The following is a 20177-nucleotide window of genomic DNA, read 5'->3' as shown; positions in this document are numbered from 1 at the left end:
TTTCTCTAGTGCCACTAGCAGTATCTTGATAGAAAAGGAGAACAGTCTTTGCATAACGGTGGTTTTTCTGCGTATTTGAGCTTCAATTGAAAGTTACACATTTTCAATTAATTCATGTTGTTCTTCGTGAGACTTTATGACCAATAACTCATGAAAAAGTTCATTTCTGTGACGTGACACTTAGCAAATCTATTGCACAACAGAAAAAAACCATATGGCATTATGCCAAGGCCTGCTAGATATCTGCTTTTGTTACGATGTACAGACGCTCAGTGCTTGCAAAGTTATGCCATTTGTCGCAAAAGCTAGTTACTCTTGGCCCTGAGCTTGCTACGCGCTCTACTGGTTGTTTTTATTCATAAGTATCATCATTTTTTAATCAATTTTGTATACTGTCTCACTCATGGTTAGTTCAAAAATGAAATGCCCTCCACTTCCGATGTAGCAAAACAAATAATCAATTCAGTCTAATTCTCACATTCCCCAGAACAAGAAAAAAACCAAATGTTGAAAATAGCTTTATTGACTTTCTCCATAAGCCATATTTCAATTTCATTAAAATAAAACAAGAATCAAGGTTAACAATCAAGATGTTTTTCAGATGTCAATGACCACTCCAACATACTCTTGACACTTCAGATATTCTTGAGGTACGCCTCAACCGAATCATCAAAGGCCTTCATGAATGTGCAGTGATGCAGAGGAGACTGGGTACCAGTGAATTTGCTTGCGAAACTTTTGTCTCTGTACGTGAGAATGTCCTCATGTTTTTGGTGCTCCCATTCGTGAAACATGTCGCTGCAATCCAAATCATAGCCGTAACCACTCTCTTTCGCAAGGTCGACCAGAATTTCTGTTTGAAAATTTATCTCATCGTGACAGTCTTTCAAGCTTTGGTTCCTAAAAAATGAGTTTAGTACAGTATAATCCCGATAGCTTGAACCCTCGATAAGTCGAACTTTCGTTAACTCGTGCTATTTTGCATTCTCCTCAAAGAACTTCCTTAACTCGATCCGTTTTCATTGTTTTCTCGGAGGCTACAGTAATCTGGATTATACAAAGGGAGTAGTTTAAACTGTAAAGAAGCATGGGGTTAAAAAGCAAACGAACTTTGAAACGCTCAGCTTGTCTTGGAAATGTTAAGGGTTGTCAAGTTCACGTTTGAAATCGTTTTTACTCTACGTTGTATTGAATTGGATAAGAAACGGCCAAGAAAGCGAGGCTAAAGGCCTTGCTTGAATAAACTTACTTTTCAATCCAATGTTTCAAGACAGCTCTCATTTCTTCACAATCTGGTGCTTGTATGTCCCCAAGAATAAACTTGACAGCCCACAAAGCTTGTGCATCAAACATGGAGAAAGTGTAATATTGATCTTGAGCACCAATGTAAAACAACTTTTTGTTTCCTCCTTCAGTCCAAAGAGTGTTCTTATATAGAGTCTCTGGAAAAAGTATGTTTCTTCCACGCAGTCTAAGATTTTCCGCAAGAAAAGGATAGGTGATCAAATATCCAGTGCAAAACATGATAACATCGGGTTCAAATCGACTGCCATCGTTAAAATAACAGGTTGAGCCTAAAAGGAAAGGTGGAGTTATCTTTCCAAGCGGCCTAAACTGTGGTGGACAAAACTACAGCGGACAAAGCTGCAGGGGGCAAAGCTGCAGTAGACAACATTGCAGGGGTCAAAACTTCAGAGGACAAAAAGCTGCAGTGGACAAAAATTTGCAGTGGTCAAAACAGCAGTGGATAAAACCGCAATGGACAAAACAGCAATGTGCAAAACTGCACTGTGTTGGGCAAATTTTCAGTGGGCAAAACTGCAGTGGACAAAAATTGCAGTGTATTTAGCTGCAGAGGACAAAACTGCAGTAGGTAAAACTCTTCTGGGCAAATTTGTAGAAGACAAAAAACTCCAGTGAAAAAAACTGCAGTGGATAAAACTGTAATGGTTTAAACTACAAAAGACAGAACTTCACTGGATTAAACTGTACTGGGCAATTTTTGCCGTGGACAAAACTTGCTGTGGTCAATACGTTATTATATCGTACAAAGGTCACTGGAATAACCATGTTAACGAGGCTTTGCAAACGGTCAAGCAATAAAACATCACTTACCTTCAATTCTTGTCAAAAGAGGTCTTTCCGTGATTGTAGAAGGCCATTTGAATCCCATTGGCTTTGTTCGCCAAGTGCACACAATTGACGAAGCACCATATTTAGCACATTGCAAGGCAAGGTCTTCTGCAGAATATGACGACCCAATCATAAGCAATCGTTTACTTCTATATGCTTCGGCATCTCTGAAATCGTGTGCATGCAGCACAATTCCAGGGAAGGTTTCTATCCCTGGAAAGGATGGCACATTTGGGGTGGAGAAATGGCCTGAGGCAACAACGACGTAATCATAGACTTCCGGAGGCAAAAGTTTGTCCTCTTTTAAGTTCTTTGCAACGACTGTGAAGTTGTCTGTGGAGTCATTGTAGTCAACGTTGCGGACAACATGGTTGAACAGTATGCATTTACGGAGACTTTCCTCTTTTTTCCAGCGACCTGCATTGAAAGTGAACGATTTTTTAAATTATAAACTGTGTTTCCTTTTATAATATTAACTTTGATGTTCCACTTAGAGGCACGAGGTTGACGTGGTCGGTATTTAAACAAACCATCTAAAAATATGTTTTTTATGTATCAAAATTCATCAATGATACAAGTACATAAATCAAGAATGTCTGCAGTGAGAAAAGGAAGATATACACGCGTCCCCTCAAGTGCTGGAGGAGAGCTACAGATTGCCCTCCTAAACTGCTATAAAAAGAAAATAGCTGTCCTTGAAATCAATTTTTTCTTTGTTTCTATTCTTATTAATCTACAAATAGCTCACCTGAAAGTTACTAGAAGAGATGTTTACTGTTCCCCTTCTAAACGTCTTATGGGCAGGCCTGCTTTTGATAACGGAAGTATAAACACGCACCTTTTAAGTAGTCAAAAAGGACTTCCCTTGATGGAAAGGACGCGATTGGTTTGCCATAGTGATCCTCGAATGTGTAGTCGGGTAATTCAACCGCTTCCTTAGGCCCATTTGACCATAGATGGCGGTACATGCTACTGTGAACTGGTTCACCATATTCTTCAAGACCTGATAAATATAAATTATATAGTAAAGGTAATTAATGCGTGGCTTTGAAAACAACACGTAGAAACGCAAGGGCGTCATGACGTCATGGAGTAGCAATCAGGACGTAATAGAAGACAACGAGATGAAAATGAGGCGCCCTCTATAGCTCAAAACGGCACCTGGTGTGGCAGACCTCCGGGATGCTACTGCCCTGACAAAATATTTTTGACTCTTTTGCCGCTCTATACTGGATTTGTCAACTTTCACCTGATCTTCCCAAGGTTCCGTCATGTTGCTTCAGGCTGAGTTTACACGATACCGGATTACTCACGTATCGGATTACTTTTCATATCGGATAGGGGTTGCGTTTACACGGCCCGCATCAATCCGATACGTCCGATACCACTTTTGCGGAGTGAAATCACTACGCTGTGAAGGTGATTTGAAAAGTGATCCGATACATTCCGTGTAAACGGGGGAATCCGGTACACTTTCGCTCCAGACCCTCGTTCTGAATCTCAATGCTTCTTAGAAGAGTCCTTATCAACGTATTCAACATCTTTAACCTTCGGGTAACGCTCAACAAATACTCTTTGATCTTGTCATCATTTGACATTCACCTTCCCAATCCTTGCCCTCGAAAAAGCAGATGCCTTTTCCGACTCAAGCTGCAATTCAACTTCTGCTTCCTCCCTCTGCTTACTGTTTCTCCTTTTTTGCCATCACTCAAAATTTATTACAAAGTATCAATTATTTCCCGAGAGCTTTTTCTCCTCGGTAGGCTTACGAAATCGCAGGAATTTTGGATTACTAAACAAAACACTTGACTATGCAGAGGGGTTGAAACAAAAGAAGCATGCAAATTTTAAAACATCGAATAATACAAATCTTAAAACATTAAAGATGTAATTTAAAAAAGAAGAAAGCTTTACCCGTTCTCCAGGTATAATTCCAAAGTCCGCCCCAGTTTGACTGTTTTTCGTAGCAAACAATTTCTGGCACATCTCTGCCTTCTTTTCGCAGTTTTTCAGCATGGTACAGAACTGACATTCCACTCGGGCCTGCACCGATTAAGCAAATGCGTTTTCCAACCATTTTACCAGACCCTGTTGTCGAAAAAAAATCAAAATTATAAGTACGTTGTTAACGTCGTGGGATTTCAAAACCAGGCAAAACCAGGAAAACGTTGTCCACCTGAGCTCCTTCTTTAGACAAATATTACATTCAATTGTTATAACTTTCAGGGGGGTTTTGTTACAATTGTGAATAACTGGACCATCAAGCAAGAAGTGGTTCAGTGGCGTAGCGGATTTCAGGCCTCAGTTATACGATACTGGACGGGATCATCCATAAAGTACCTACGCAGTTTGAGAGCAACTTTTTGACCCCCCTTCCCCCTTTGTACGCACATGTACGCTTTTCGTATACCCCCAGTTTTTGCGTACACTGCGTATATCTCCCCCCCCCCTTCCGCCATTCCAAGGTATATTGGAATTAATTGAGTGGGAAATTCAGGGATTTGTCCATATTGACCATTCCTTGCTATAATATATGTGAAGCGTATCGAAGTAGATTCTTAAACATTGAGCCGATTGTACGTAGCTTTTTAACAGGCAAAGCCTTTTACGTAATTTTTATCGGAAGTTCATCAAACAGAGCAGATTCTAGGAAGGATGAAAATATGCAACAAACTTCCCATTAAGATCTCTGCCATATGAACAATGAATGAGCAAGCTTTCCAGGCTCAAATTTCCCGTTTAGGAATTTCTTAAGCGTACTTACTAAATACCAATTACACCCCCTCCCCCCTTGTATGCAAGCGTACGACTTTTGGTCGACTCCCCCCCTCCCTCTAAGTGCGTACGTACTTTATGGATGACCCCGATTCATATCACCCCGGATTTCTCCACTTCGTTTTCATTCAAGTAAAACGACACCGGGTCAATCCAAACCACATTTTCAGGCACAGCAGAGCGTCGAGAAAAGTGTGGGAGGGGGGGGCTGGGGTCACAGGGCAAGTAAATTAATACATCTACAAAAAAAACCAACCAACGGCGAAAAAATGGCAAAAAGCATCAAATTTTAATAATAGCTTAGCACTAGGGTGTTTTCCAGTGCTTCTATATGTACATAAATTAAACTGAGAAGAAAGGTATTGTTTCCTAGGGTTTGGAGAGGCTCTGTTGTGCATATGCTGGAAGGCAAGAAACTCTTTAAGCCTTGGCCAAACTGGACAACATTGTTGCCCGACAAAGTTGCTCGAAATTTTGTTAATTTTTTCGTCGCCGAAACATGGTGGCCAAACTGGGCAACATTGTCGTGCAGCATCTTTTGATGATGTTGTCAAAACAGCGTGCCAAATATGATCTGATATGTGATTTTCCGCGCCATATTTGATTTGAGCCAAAATTTGGATAATAATGGCAGATAGAAAGCAAGCTGCAGCTACTGGAAGCTGTTTTGACATCACAACACCTTTGTTGCTTAGCACTCTATGGTCGAGCACGCTGGTAGCATTTGGCCGATTTGTTTTTTCAAAGAGCTTGCATTTGGACTTGTTTGAGACGAGACTTTTTATTCTTCCTAAACTATTCTTCTACTCCATGGTTTTCTTCCCATTCGGTACAATCAACTTGAAAGCTTAAATTTTGACAGGCCATTTTATTTGAATCGAGTAGAGCATACTGTTTTGCAATACATCACTGTGCAAGTTGGTTTTTCAGATGGGAAATTAAGGTGAATTGTTGCCCGACAATGTGGCCAAACTGGACAACATAGAGCTGGGCAACAAATGTTGCCAAAAAATGTTTGAGCATGTTCAAACATTCGAGCAACAAATTTCTTGATGAATTTGTCGGCCGACACGGTGGCCAAACTGGACAACATTTGAGCAACATTAGGAATTTGAGAATGTTGCCCGACAATGTTGCCCAGTTTGGCCAAGGCTTTAGGGAGAAGGTTGAAGAAAATCAAAGGGATTTGGGTAGGCTGGAACACTCAAGGTTAAAGAAAAGGATATGAAAGAAATCATTTTATTGAGGAAAGGGGCTTCATTCGATCATGAATCAGATCCTAAATCAATAACTGATCCAAAATTAATCGTATTGTGGCTGTGCATGAAATTCGAACTATTAATAAAAGGGTTGTAATGAACGATCTCACCAATCTTTGTTTACCGTGCCTTAGGCCATCGACTCGAAGAAAACAAATCAGCTTGGTTTTTCTGTTACGTCTTTTCTCCAGCGAGATGAAAACTAACTAACTACAATACAGGGCGTGTACACATAAAACGAGTGGACGCTACAAAGGTGTTGTTGATTACGTTACTGTCATTAAGAAGACAATGGAAAGTGTTAATGACATGATTACAATGGGAAACATGAAAACGTTTAACAATGGTCGCTACATAGCTCCCCCCCCTAGAATGCAAGCGAGGAGAAGCATTCGATAAAAAAATTGAATTAATATAAAAATTGCGAAAATGTTCAAATGTTCGACTTGTATTGTTCGAATTGTAACCAGTAGCGAGTCAATATTAAAGTTTGTCCGGAAAATGGACTCTTCTACCGGAGCGAGTTGTTCGGCCTGGAGTGGTAGCTGGAACAGGTAGAATAGAGGATGATGTTGGTGCTGTTGGAACTGCAGGTGAGGGAAGTAGGTCGGTGTCCAGGTATGCTGGTTTGAGACGGTCGATGCTGATAGTTTGTTCTTTTCCATGCATGAGAATGGTGAAGTGTTTTGTGTGGCGACGCAGGATTTTGAATGGTCCAGTGTACGGAGGCTCGAGTGGTTTGCGGACAGCATCGGTACGGATGAAGACATGGGTGCAGTTATGTAGAGCTTGAGGAAGGTACGACTTGGTGATTTGAGGACGTGGTGAGGTTGGTTTGAGTGTTTGCATGGCGGATTGAAGACGGTCGGCATAGCTTGTTGGGTCAAAGGCAGGCGAGGAGGTGTCTGGAGTGATTAACTGTCCTGGTAAACGGAGAGATGTGCCAAAAACGAGTTGCGAGGGGGTGCAATCGATGTCTGCTTTGACGGTATTGCGAATGCTGAGTAGAACGAATGGGAGGATTTCTGTCCACCGGGAAGAGTCAGGATAGGCTTTGATGGAAGATTTGAGCTGGCGATGGAAGCGTTCGATCATGCCATTTGTACAGGGATGGTAGGCCATGGTGCGAATGCGTTTGATTCCCAGGAGCGATGTGATTTGGGTGAAGAGCGAAGATTCGAATTGGGCACCACGGTCCGTTGTGATGGTAGATGGAACACCAAAGGAATAAATCCAATTGGAGATGAAGGCACAAGCAATTGATTCGGCGGTTATATCGCTGAGTGGAATGACTTGTGGCCAGCGAGTGAAGCGATCAATGATGGTGAGCAGATATCTGTATCCTTGACGGTGGAAGTGGGCCAACGATGTCGATGTCGAGGTGGTCAAAGCGTGCATCAGGTTTGAGAAGAGTTCCGAGTGGAGAGGTGGTATGGCGATGAATTTTTGCTTGTTGGCACTTTTGACAGGAACGGGTCCCCTCACGAATGTCCTTGTTGATGCCGGGCCAGACAAAACGTTCGGTGACCAGATGTTGTGTGGCACGGATTCCTGGGTGCGACAAAGAATGGAGGTTGTCGAAGACAAGTCGGCGGTAGGATGGTGGGACGTATGGTCTTGGTGTAGTGGTGGAAGTGTGGCAGAGTATTTTACCAGAGGAAAATGGTAATGGGACATCTTTGAGACAAAGAGATGACGTAGTGTGCAGGGATGGTTGCTCTGGATATTCTTGTTGGGCTTTGGCGAGGAGGTTGAAGTCAATTGAGGTACTGCAGTGGATAGCGTTGATGTCCATGCGGGATAAAGCATCAGCTACTGGATTGTTGGACCCCTTGATATGGCGAATGTCATTCGTGAATTGAGAGACATAATGCAGGTGACGGGTTTCTCGTGGTGAGTAGCGATCTGGTGAAGATGATAAGGCATGGGTCAACGGTATGTCAAAACATAAAATTCGCGTCCCTCAAGGTAATGGCGAAAGTGGCGTCAAAGAAAGTCAAGAGAAGAAACTGCAATCGTGCATTTGGCAGGATTAATTGCGATGCGGAACTCGGAGAGTCGTTTGAAGAGTAGTTCCAGATGTTGAAGATGCTCATCTTTGGAATGGCTGGCAATCAGGAGGTCGTCGATGTAAGCATACACGAAATCAAGGCCTCGGAGGACTTCGTCGATGAATCGTTGGAATGTTTGAGCAGCGTTTCGCAGACCAAAAGGCATACGGGTGAATTCAAACAAACCAAATGGAGTTGAAATGGCGGTTTTTGGAATATCATCTGGATGGACAGGAATCTGATGGTAGGCTTTGACGAAATCGATTTTGGAGAAGATTGTTTTGCCATGAAGAGATGTAGAAAAGTCTTGGATGTGAGGAATTGGATAGCGATCAGGAACTGTGATGCGGTTGAGAGACCGATAGTCACCACAAGGACGCCAGTCACCAGGTGTGGGCTTTGGTACCATGTGAAGTGGCGAACACCAGCTGCTAGAAGAAGGACGGATGATACCAAGTTGAAGCATGTGGTCAAATTCGGCTTTTGCCACTTTGAGGCTGTCTGGAGGAAGACGTCGAGGTCGGGAGAAGGACCACGGGTGGTGATGTGATGTGTGATGTGGTGCTTGACAGCAGCATCGTTGTAGCATGGACGGATGATATCTGGAAATTTTGCAAGAACATTCTGGTAGGGTGTTGCAGCGGGTATCAATGTCATTTGATTAAGATCTCATTGTCCTTTTCATCATCTGTATTAAATCTATTTATACAAATCGGCAGCCTTTGGTCCAGGTCCATTTATAAGCTTTTTGATCCGTGCTCATGCTCAAAGAAGGGCCTATGTTCAGATCAGGGACCGCGCACCAGCCAAAAAGTGGAGGGGCTGAAATGGGTGTGTCCGAAAATTTTTGAGGCCACGCACCCTGGAAGGCCGGAAAACGCCCCTTTTAGAAAATACTTGCTTATTTCTACTGAATTTTTATAAACAATCTGGTTCAGAGAAGATATCAATAACTATAGAAGGACAATAAAACACCAATATAACACTAGTTAGAAAATACATCATATCATTAAACAAAATAGAACACGGCTTTGAAAAAAGCAAACATTTTACAACATACTTAAAGCTTTTTCGTCTGACACTCCTCAGAGCATAAAACGTCAGAATAGGTTCCGAAAAAACACGTTTGAAAAATATTCGGAACCTATTCTGACGTTTTATGCTCTGAGGAGTTTGCTTTTTTCAAAGCCATTTTCAAATTCTGTACCGCAAAAAAATTGTTCAAAATAGAACACCTAGAAGATGAACAGAAAAGGTTGCCAGTAAAGAAGAGCTGCTACAACATTGGAGTAAACTATCCAAAGTTGCATTAGAATAAACTTTGCAAAAACTTTTGTAGCCTATCATTGCATAAAAGTGGGGGTGCTATAGCCCCTACTACCCCAATGGCAGCGCGGTTCCTGGTTCGGATACTTTTTATTTTGCCCAGGCCTCGGTCATACCACCTTCAACAAGTTTTTAATTTTAATCTAGTTTCTTTTAGTCTTCATAGAACTCTCGTGTTGCTTGTTGTTGTTGTATCATTACTCTATATCATGACAAGAAACAATGGCTATCTCCCTGGTGCTTGGTTCACTGTTAGGTAACTCATAGTTTCAATTAATCATCATCGAAAATATTATTGTAATTTTTGGTAGATTACTTTATCAAACAGTAAAACAGATAGAACGTGAATCATAAAAAGGCTTCTTCGGCTCACGACGAATGTACTATCTGTAGAACTACTTTCTCTAGTGCCACTAGCAGTATCTTGATAGAAAAGGAGAACAGTCTTTGCATAACGGTGGTTTTTCGGCGTACTTGAGCTTCAATTGAAAGTTACACATTTTTAATTAATTCATGTTGTTCTTCATGAGACTTTATGACCAATAACTCATGAAAAAGTTCATTTCTGTGACACGACACGCAAATCTATTGCACAACAGTAAAAACCATATGGCATTATGCCAAGGCCTGCTAGATATCTGCTTTTGTTACGATGTACAGACGCTCAGTGCTTGTAAAGCTATGCCAATTGTCGCAAAAGCTAGTTAATCTTGGCCCTGAGCTTGCTACGCGCTCTACTGGTTATTTTTATTCATAAGTATCATCATCTTTTAATGAATTTTGTATACTGTCTCACTCATGGTTAGTTCAAAAATGAAATGCCCTCCACTTTCGATGTAGCAAAACAAATAATCAATTCAGTCTAATTCTCACATTCCCCAGAACAAGAAAAAAACTAAATGTTGAAAATAGCTTTGTTTAATGACTTTTTCCATAAGCCATATTTCAATTTCATTAAAATAAAGCAAGAATCAAGGTTAACAATCAAGATGTTTTCCTGCAAACTATAACAAATCTATCAGATGTCAATGACCACTCCAACATACTCTTGACACTTCAGATATTCTTGAGGTACGCCTCAACCGAATCATCAAAGGCCTTCATGAATGTGCAGTGATGCAGAGGAGACTGGGTACCAGTGAATTTGCTTGCGAAACTTTTGTCTCTGTACGTGAGAATGTCCTCATGTTTTTGGTGCTCCCATTCGTGAAACATGTCGCTGCAATCCAAATCATAGCCGTAACCACTCTCTTTCGCAAGGTCGACCAGAATTTCTGTTTGAAAATTTATCTCATCGTGACAGTCTTTCAAGCTTTGGTTCCTAAAAAATGAGTTTTGTACAGTATAATCCCGATAGCTTGAACCCTCGAAAAGTCGAACTTTCGTTAACTCGTGCTTTTTTGCATTCTCTATATAACTTCCTTAACTCGATCGTCTACATTGTTTTCTCGGAGGCTACAGTAATCTGGACTATACAAAGGGATTAATTTAAACTGTAAAGAAGCATGGGGTTAAAAAGCAAACGAACTTTGAAACGCTCAGCTTGTCTTGGAAACGTTAAGGGTTGTCAAGTTCACGTTTGAAATCGTGTTTACTCTACGTTGTATTGAATTGGATAAGAAACGGCCAAGAAAGCGAGGTTAAAGGCCTTGCTTGAATAAACTTACTTTTCAATCCAATGTTTCAAGACAGCTCTCATTTCCTCACAATCTGGTGCTTGTATATCCCCAAGAATAAACTTGACAGCCCACAAAGCTTGTGCATCAAACATGGAGAAAGTGTAATATTGATCTTGAGCACCAATGTAAAACAACTTTTTGTTTCCTCCTTCAGTCCAAAGAGTGTTCTTATATAGATTCTCTGGAAAAAGTATGTTTCTTCCACGCAGTCTAAGATTTTCCGCAAGAAAAGGATAGGTGATCAAATATCCAGTGCAAAACATGATAACATCGGGTTCAAATCGACTGCCATCGTTAAAATAACAGGTTGAGCCTAAAAGGAAAGGTGGAGTTATCTTTCCAAGTGGCCTAAGCTGTGGTGGACAAAACTACAGCGGACAAAGCTGCAGGGGGCAAAGCTGCAGTAGACAACATTGCAGGGGTCAAAACTTCAGAGGACAAAAAGCTGCAGTGGACAAAAATTTGCAGTGGACAAAACAGCAGTGGATAAAACCGCAATGAACAAAACAGCAATGTGCAAAACTGCACTGTGTTGGGCAAACTTGCAGTGGGCAAAACTGCAGTGGACAAAAACTGCAGTGGATTTAGCTGCAGAGGACAAAACTGCAGTAGGTAAAACTCTACTGGGCAAATTTGTAGAAGACAAAAAACTCCAGTGAAAAAAACTGCAGTGGATAAAACTGTAATGGTTTAAACTACAAAAGACAGAACTTCACTGGATGAAACTGTACTGGGCAATTTTTGCCGTGAAAAAACTTGCTGTGGTCAATACGTTATTATATCGTACAAAGGTCACTGGAATAACCATGTTAACGAGGCTTTGCAAACAGTCAAGCACTAAAACACCACTTACCTTCAATTCTTGTCAAAATAGGTCTTTCTGTGATTGTAGAAGGCCATTTGAATCCCATTGGCTTTGTTCGCCACGTGCACACAATTGACGAAGCACCATATTTAGCACATTGCAAGGCAATGTCTTCTGCTGAATATGACGACCCAATCATCAGCAATCGTTTGTTTCTATATGCTTCGGCATCTCTGAAATCGTGTGCGTGCAACACATTTCCAGGGAAGGTTTCTATCCCTGGAAAAGATGGCACATTTGGGGTGGAGAAATGGCCTGAGGCAACAACGACGTAATCAAAGACTTCCGGAGGCAAAAGTTTGTCCTCTTTTAAGTTATTTGCAACGACTGTGAATTTGTCTGTGGAGTCATTGTAGTCAACGTTGCGGACAACATGGTTGAACAGTATGCATTTACGGAGACTTTCCTCTTTCTTCCAGCGACCTGCAATGAAAGTGAACAATTTTTTTGATTATAAACTGTGTTTCCTATTATAATATCAACTTTGATGTTCCACTTGGAGGCACGAGGTTGACGTGGTCGGTATTTAAACAAACCATCTAAAAATATGCTTTTTATGCATCGAAATTCACCAACGACACAAGTATATAAACCAGCAATGTCTGCAGTGAGAAAAGGAAGAGAGGGTTAGAGATATACACGCGTCTCCTCAAATGCTGGAGGAGAGCTACAGATTGCCCTCCTAAACTGCTCTAGAAAAAAAATAGCTTTCCTTGAAATAAATTTTTTCTTCGTTTCTATTCTTATTAATCTACAAATAGCTCACCTGGAAGTTACTAGAAGAGCTGTTTACTATTCCCCTGCTAAAGGTCTTATGGCTAGGCCTGCTATTGATAGCGAAAGTATAAACACGCACCTTGAATGTAGTCAAAAAGGACTTCCCTTGATGGAAAGGACGCGATTGGTTTGCCATAGTGATCCTCGTATGTGTAATCGGGTAATTCAATGGTTTCCTTAGGCCCATTTGACCATAGATGACGGTACATGCTACTGTGGACTGGTTCACCATATTCGTCAAGACCTGATAAATATAAATTAGATAGTAAAGGTAATTAAAGCGTGGCTTTGTAAACACCACGTAGAAACGCAAGGGCGTCATGACGTCATGGAGTAGCAATCAGGACGTAATAGAAGACAACGAGATGAAAACGAGGCGCCCCCTATAGCTCAAAGCGGCATCTGGTAGACCTCCGGGATGCTTTTGCCCTGACAAAATATTTTTGACTCTTTTGCCGCTCCATACTGGATTTGTCAACTTTCAGCTGATCTTCCCAAGGTTCCGTCATGTTGCTTCAGGCTGAGTTTACACGATACCGGATTACTCACGTATCGGATTACTTTTCATATCGGATAGGGGTTACGTTTACACGGCCCGCGTCAATCCGATACGTCCGGTACCACTTTTGCGGAGTGAAATCACTACGCTGTGAAGGTGATTTGAAAAGTGATCCGATACATTCCGTGTAAACGGGCGAATCCGGTACACTTTCGCTCCGGACCCTCGTTCTGAATCTCAATGCTTCTTAGAAGAGTCCTTATCAACGTATTCAACATCTTTAACCTTCGGGTAACGCTCAACAAATACTCTTTGATCTTGTCATCATTTGACATTCACCTTCCCAATCCTTGCCCTCGAATAATATAAAACACTTGACTATCCAGAGGGGTTGAAACAAAAGAAGCATACATCTTAAAACATCGAATAATATAAATCGTAAAACAATAAAGATGTAACTTAAAAAAGAAGAAAGCTTTACCCGTTCTCCATGTATAATTCCAAAGTCCGCCCCAGTTTGACTGTTTCTCGTAGCAAACAATTTCTGGCACATCTCTGCCTTCTTTTCGCAGTTTTTCAGCTTGGTACAGAACTGACATTCCACTCGGGCCTGCACCGATTAAGCAAATGCGTTTTCCAACCATTTTACCAGACCCTGTTGTCGAAAAAAAATCAGAATTATAAGTACGTTTTTAACGTCGTGGGATCTCAAAACCAATCAAAACCAGGAAAGCGATGTTTCGCCTGACCTCCTTCTTTAGACAAATATTACATTTCAAAACTACGTGTAACGTTTTTCCACCAATCGACACATCGTCCAGGCTTTTCCAAAATCGTCTCTTACCCTTTTTATGCAGGAAGAAGGAATACATATTTAGTTGCGTTTCATTATTTAAGAGCAAGGCATTTTATGATTTATATTTCTTTGTCTTCTTCTCACATTATATTTCGAAGATAGTGGATCTTGGAAGATAATTAAAATATAGGAAATTACTGTCTCAAGAAATGCCTCCTAAATCATTTTGTAGTCCATTTTGCAGATTGGTACCCTGGGTATCCAGGGTAGCAGCTTGGTGAATGGAGTGATGCCAGATCATTGGATTGCGCCCAATTATATATTACGGAGGCGTACCTGAGAGGTTATGCAGCCGAGAGCTCATGCATTTACACGAGTGACTCCATTGCATCCCTTTTCAGTACATGAACGGTATTCCGATGTGATATGAATATGGTATCGGATAATTGGGGCTTAAGGCCCAGGCCAATACACTCTTTTCTAAGTAAGAACTAGTAAACTGATGTTCAGGCTGGCTGTTCTTAGTTTTTCAAAATCTGAGGCTGGATTGTTCTTAATTTTCTCTTAAATTATTAGGGTGTAAGCAGTGCAATTCCTAGCTATCGTGCTCTAGGGAGGTGTTTGCCAACAAAGTGAGTGAGACAACTTTTATTTGCAGACAATTTGCCGAAAAAGAAGCCCTAGATGGCAAAGAACTCGTTTTTGAGATGAAAATTGTTCAAAATTACATTTAGCAGTAGCTCAGCCACAGCTTGTTCTTAATTTGTTCTTAACGTTTTTTGACCTGTTTTGAGGCTCGTACTCTTATAAAATTGTTCTTATAAAAAAGAGTGCAGGCCGTCATTATCTTACGTTTCTATACATGCATCGCTTTTGAAATCAAGTAAGTGAAAATTAGCCTGTGGTACTATACTGCAGTCGACGTCTTTCCTGGCAATTCTGTGATTGTTCTATAGTAATTGCTCCGAAACGGAGATTTGGCGAGATATATTATATTATCATTATTATTATTATTATTACAAATCTCCCAAGGGGGGGGACTCCCATTAAGGCCTGACAGGGGGGTCCAGTTGATTTTAGGGTCTTTCCAAATGGCCCTGTTTCGAAAATAACACAACGGCTTAGTTTAGTTTGCAATTTGTTATAGGTTATGAACAAGATTCGATCTTTCCAGAATCAACAACAGTTAATGGCGAAAGAATTTGTCAAAGTAGGACCAGGCGAGCACAAAGAAAGGGTGGTTCCAAAGGCATAATTTTGGTTTTTATGCTACCATTTGAGGTTTATTTTTAAAAAGACTACCATTTGAGGGTAATTTTTAACATTTTAGCTTTGACCCTCTTTGACCCTGACTGGACCCCCTTGTTAGGCCATATTGGGAGTACCCCCGGGACAAATCTATCCCGTCTACATTTTGACTTTGAAAGGACCAATTAAGCACAGAACAGAATTCTAGCTTTGTATGTCAAGCATGCTTAAAAAAGCGATTTCCAGCTTCTTCATGCAAAAGATAATTTGCTTTTTCATCACAACCTTGCTCTTTCAAAAATCTCTCTCTATCTCTCTCCCTGTTTCTATCGATCAACAACTATAACGGTATCTTATCACTGATTTGTAACTTTGTTGTTGTTTATTCTCGTCACGTTGCGGTGCTCTACTATTTTATCGATTTTTCGCTGCAATATTTTCTCTGGAGTCCGTCGAGCAGCCTGCTATCGTGACCTCTCCTTTATTATCAAGCCATATTGCTTCGATTGCTTCTATGTGGACGGAGACGTGTTTTAGGAATCTTATACGTTTTAGAAGCAGCCAGCTATCGTGGCCTCTCCTTTATTATCAAGCCATATTGCTTCAATTGCTTCTATGTGCACGGAGACGTGTTTTAGGAATCTGATACGTTTTAGAAGCAGCCTGCTATCGTGGCCCTCCTTTATTATCAAGCCATATTACTTCGATTGCTTCTATGTGCACGGAGACGTGTTTTAGGAATCTGATACGTTTTAGAAGCAGCCTGCTATCGTGGCCCTCCTTTATTATCAAGCCATATTGCTTCGATTGCTTCTATGTGCACGGAGACGTGTTTTAGGAATCTGATACGTTTTAGAAGCAGCCTGCTATCGTGGCCTTTCCTTTCTTATCAAGCCATATTACTTCGATTGCTTCTATGTGCACGGAGACGTGTTTTAGGAATCTTATACGTTTTAGAAGCAGCCTGCTATCGTGGCCTTTCCTTTCTTATCAAGCCATATTGCTTCGATTGCTTCTATGTGCACGGAGACGTGTTTTAGGAATCTTATACGTTTTAGAAGCAGCCTGCTATCGTGGCCTCTCCTTTATTATCAAGCCATATTGCTTCAATTGCTTCTATGTGCACGGAGACGTGTTTTAGGAATCTTATACGTTTTAGAAGCAGCCTGCTATCGTGGCCTCTCCTTTATTATCAAGCCATATTGCTTCGATTGCTTCTATGTGTACGGAGACGTGTTTTAGGAATCTTATACGTTTTAGAAGCAGCCTGCTATCGTGGCCTCTCCTTTATTATCAAGCCATATTGCTTCAATTGCTTCTATGTGCACGGAGACGTGTTTTAGGAATCTTATACGTTTTAGAAGCAGCCTGCTATCGTGGCCTCTCCTTTATTATCAAGCCATATTGCTTCAATTGCTTCTATGTGCACGGAGACGTGTTTTAGGAATCTTATACGTTTTAGAAGCAGCCTGCTATCGTGGCCTCTCCTTTATTATCAAGCCATATTGCTTCAATTGCTTCTATGTGCACGGAGACGTGTTTTAGGAATCTGATACGTTTTAGAAGCAGCCTGCTATCGTGGCCCTCCTTTATTATCAAGCCATATTGCTTCGATTGCTTCTATGTGTACGGCAAAAGCGGACTGGCCCACGGGGAAATTTCCCAGTGCGCCCTCTGCCCCAAGTTATTTTTTTCAAAAACATGAAAACTTTCAAAAGGCAACTAATCTTCGCAGAGAACTAAAATTGATTACAATCATCAATTGCCCAAAGTACGTTTGCATAAAAAGTTTAGCTTCACCTTTAAGTTGAGCAATATTAAGACTGATAGCAAAGTTTCCCAATCTGCAAATTCTGCAAGATTTTCTGAAAACCTTGTAAAGAACATATTTTGCTTTGAAAATGACTTAAACAATTTTCTCAAACATACTAGAAGCTTTTTTGTCTGAAACTCCTCAGAGTATAAAACGTCTTGTAATTTGGTTAACTTGTTATTTTTTCAAGCAAGTGCACAATATTTTAATTAATTCGATTTCTGTTGAGGGGGTAGTAGGGATTTTCACTAGTTAACTAGCAGACTATTTGCCAATTTACTGATGACTAATAATTTTGTGAAACCAATGACTTCTGACTAACCATATTGACTTATGGCTAATGCAAATTAATCCTAGTGCCTGATTTCCAATAACTGAGGGCCCGCGCTTTGAAAAAAAATTAGCTGAGCACTACCATGTGTTCTTTCTAATCAGAATGGCTGTAACTGGATAAAACTATCGATGTGTTGGCTACTGGGTATGGGAACGTTCACATCTTATGTAATCAAAGATGGGGAGGGGGGATTTACACAAACGTTGTGGCTATTACGGTTATTTTGGCTATTTGTTAAAGTTTGTTAAAATAGTTGTTTAGGGAGAAGGGGTTTTTTCAAATATTGCCGTAATATGTGCATATTCCTTGTGTTGTCTCTCTTGAATATGTAGTCCTTTTTTCTTTGGGCCATCAACTATCCCTTGATAGTGAAAACTGCTCTAAGAATGATAGAGGACAATACTTCCTGTCCGTGGCAAGCTATTATGTTTTGCAATTCAACTAACAACTCACAGGCATCCTGCTTTTTGTACGCTAAAACCAGGAGTTTTGTACCAAAAGAAATTATCACTAACTTGATATCCAAAATCTTGGCCATTTTTTAAAAAAAACATACAGAATTTGCTGAAGATTGATACCCTTATGTAAGAACCTTCTAGAAAACTTAATGGAAAGTTAAACCTGCTGTTTTGAAAAAACTGGTTTCAAATTTACAACTAGCTAAAAAAATTTTCCAATCTTTCTTCAAATTTTTGTCCCGGGAAGTAACTGTGCCTTTTCTTAAGAAATTTTTTATTCTTTTACCATTTCTACGCACAGTTTCTCATAGAGAGGGAGCCTATCAATTTGCAAAATCATCAATTTGCGCAAAAAGGATGGCAGCAAGATCTCTCAAAATCCATTTGTCCAAGATATGTTATCAGATATCTTTCAGACAAGTCTACGGTTTTGAGCACATGATCAGATCAATACCTGATCATATTTCCGCACGCTGATGAGCTGGAATCATATCTTTTGTAAATGATATGTAACTGTAGCATGGAAGCAGGAGCAACATAGTCATTAGGCTAGCAGGTGCTGAGGCACCCCTTTACATTTCTCAATGATATGCTGCAAAACTTTCAAAAAATTTTATGTTACCGTTTGATGAGAACGAAGTCATATATTTCGTCAAATTTTAAAGATTTTCAGATCGAGTTTAATCGAAAATAATCTCGTCTTCTAGGCCAGAGAAGCTGCTTTCTTTATATAGTCTTGGAAGGGAGTGTCTCGCTAACTGAAAACGGGCTTTGAGTTTTAGTCCAACTTTCAAAATCTATCATTTAATAACATTTCATGCATTGAGAACAATACGTCACTTGATACCTACAAATTTGACCAGCCTTGTAGACGTTTCAAATACAGTCAATTTGACAGAGAGTCTTCTTCATGCCAATGCCAATTGTTTCGACATTCTAAATAGGGTGTTTTCAATTGCAAAGGATTTTAATGATGTAATATGGCAAAATTTTTCCGGGCCCGTTTTACAAGCCCCAAAAATAAGCAACTTTAACACCTAATGGCGTCCTTTTGCTTGCTTTTCCCGGTGGGTTAAAGGGTAGCCAGTCCGCCACTGTTGGACAGAGACGTGTTTTAGAAATCCGATACGTTTTAGAAGCAGCCTGCTATCGTGGCCTCTCCTTTCTTATCAAGCCATATTACTTCGATTGCTTCTATATGCACGGAGACGTGTTTTAGGAATCTGATACGTTTTAGAAGCAGCCTGCTATCGTGGCCCTCCTTTATTATCAAGCCACATTGCTTCGATTGCTTCTATGTGCACGGAGACGTGTTTTAGAAATCTGATACGTTTTAGAAGCAGCCTGCAATCGTGGCCACTCCTTTATTATCAAGCCATATTGCTTCAATTGCTTCTATGTGCACGGAGACGTGTTTTAGGAATCTGATACGTTTTAGAAGCAGCCTGCTATCGTGGCCCTCCTTTATTATCAAGCCACATTGCTTCAATTGCTTCTATGTGCACGGAGACGTGTTTTAGGAATCTGATACGTTTTAGAAGCAGATCGGTAGTTTTCAACTTTTACAAATTACGAAAACTTATCAATTTATCAAAGATTTATTAATGAAATTGCGAACCTTGTTTCTCTTAGTGTATGTGATGGTACTTTGTCTATTTCGCTTGATGTCACTCGTTTCGTGAGAAGCCTGCCACCTACTGCTCCAATGCCAAACTGGTAGCGAAAGAGGCCTTTGTGGGTTGCCACTTGCCTTTTGCCATATCCACTGACAATAGTTGCAGTATCAAAACAATGCACCTATTGTAAATAGCAATAATCCTTTTCGATATCCGCGCTTAGTTTGCATAAAGATACTGGGGCGAGAAATTGGGTCAAAAATTTGCCACAGGCCCATGTCTACATATAGATGCGGTGTTAACTAGTGACTAAATGTTGTCCGAATTGGCATCAAAAGTATTTGAAATTTTGTGGATTTGATTCCTAAACATTCTTTGTAGTCTTTTATCTCGAAAGCTGGTTTTTAGGCCCCGTTTCCACGAGAGAAAAAAGAACGGATCCAAAAGATCCGGACCTTTTAGGTACGATATGGGTACGATCCACAAGCTCTTACACGAGATCGGATCCTAAACTTTAAAGGGTTTACACGGGAACGGATCAAAATAAA

At 40.5% G+C, this 20177-nt stretch overlaps 2 protein-coding genes across 3 annotated transcripts; both read right to left on the bottom strand.

Annotated features, from left to right (window-relative positions):
• Window positions 1-514: 514 nt before the first annotated feature.
• LOC135680925 (uncharacterized) lies at window positions 515-4343 on the bottom strand. The gene is made up of 5 exons (XM_089113572.1): window positions 4048-4343; window positions 2972-3136; window positions 2116-2550; window positions 1250-1574; window positions 515-900 (listed from the first exon to the last, which is right to left on the bottom strand). Exons 1-5 carry the CDS (start codon window positions 4208-4210, stop codon window positions 636-638), a joined length of 1353 nt encoding a protein of 450 aa, XP_088969698.1. The 5' UTR covers window positions 4211-4343; the 3' UTR covers window positions 515-635.
• Window positions 515-19791, bottom strand: LOC148958061 (uncharacterized). Of its 2 annotated transcripts, XR_016144834.1 has the most exons (7): window positions 19632-19791; window positions 13846-14019; window positions 12945-13109; window positions 12077-12511; window positions 11212-11536; window positions 10521-10865; window positions 515-577 (listed from the first exon to the last, which is right to left on the bottom strand). XR_016144834.1 is itself a non-coding variant. In XM_065195164.2 (6 exons), the coding sequence occupies exons 2-6, from the start codon at window positions 14006-14008 to the stop codon at window positions 10601-10603; spliced, it is 1353 nt and encodes a 450-aa protein (XP_065051236.2). In that variant the 5' UTR covers window positions 14009-14019; window positions 19632-19791; the 3' UTR covers window positions 10447-10600. The 2 variants fall into 2 exon arrangements, 1 of the variants encoding a protein (XP_065051236.2); XM_065195164.2 differs by lacking the exon at window positions 515-577 and having other exon boundaries at window positions 10447-10865.
• Window positions 19792-20177: the final 386 nt, after the last annotated feature.

The sequence above is a fragment of the Rhopilema esculentum genome, chromosome 18, assembly GCF_057945365.1.
Source record: "Rhopilema esculentum isolate cy_ngs chromosome 18, ASM5794536v1, whole genome shotgun sequence".
Classification (NCBI taxonomy): domain Eukaryota; kingdom Metazoa; phylum Cnidaria; class Scyphozoa; order Rhizostomeae; family Rhizostomatidae; genus Rhopilema; species Rhopilema esculentum.
Note: the sequence above shows the minus strand (reverse complement) of the source record. Positions and strands in the feature narration are given on the sequence as shown.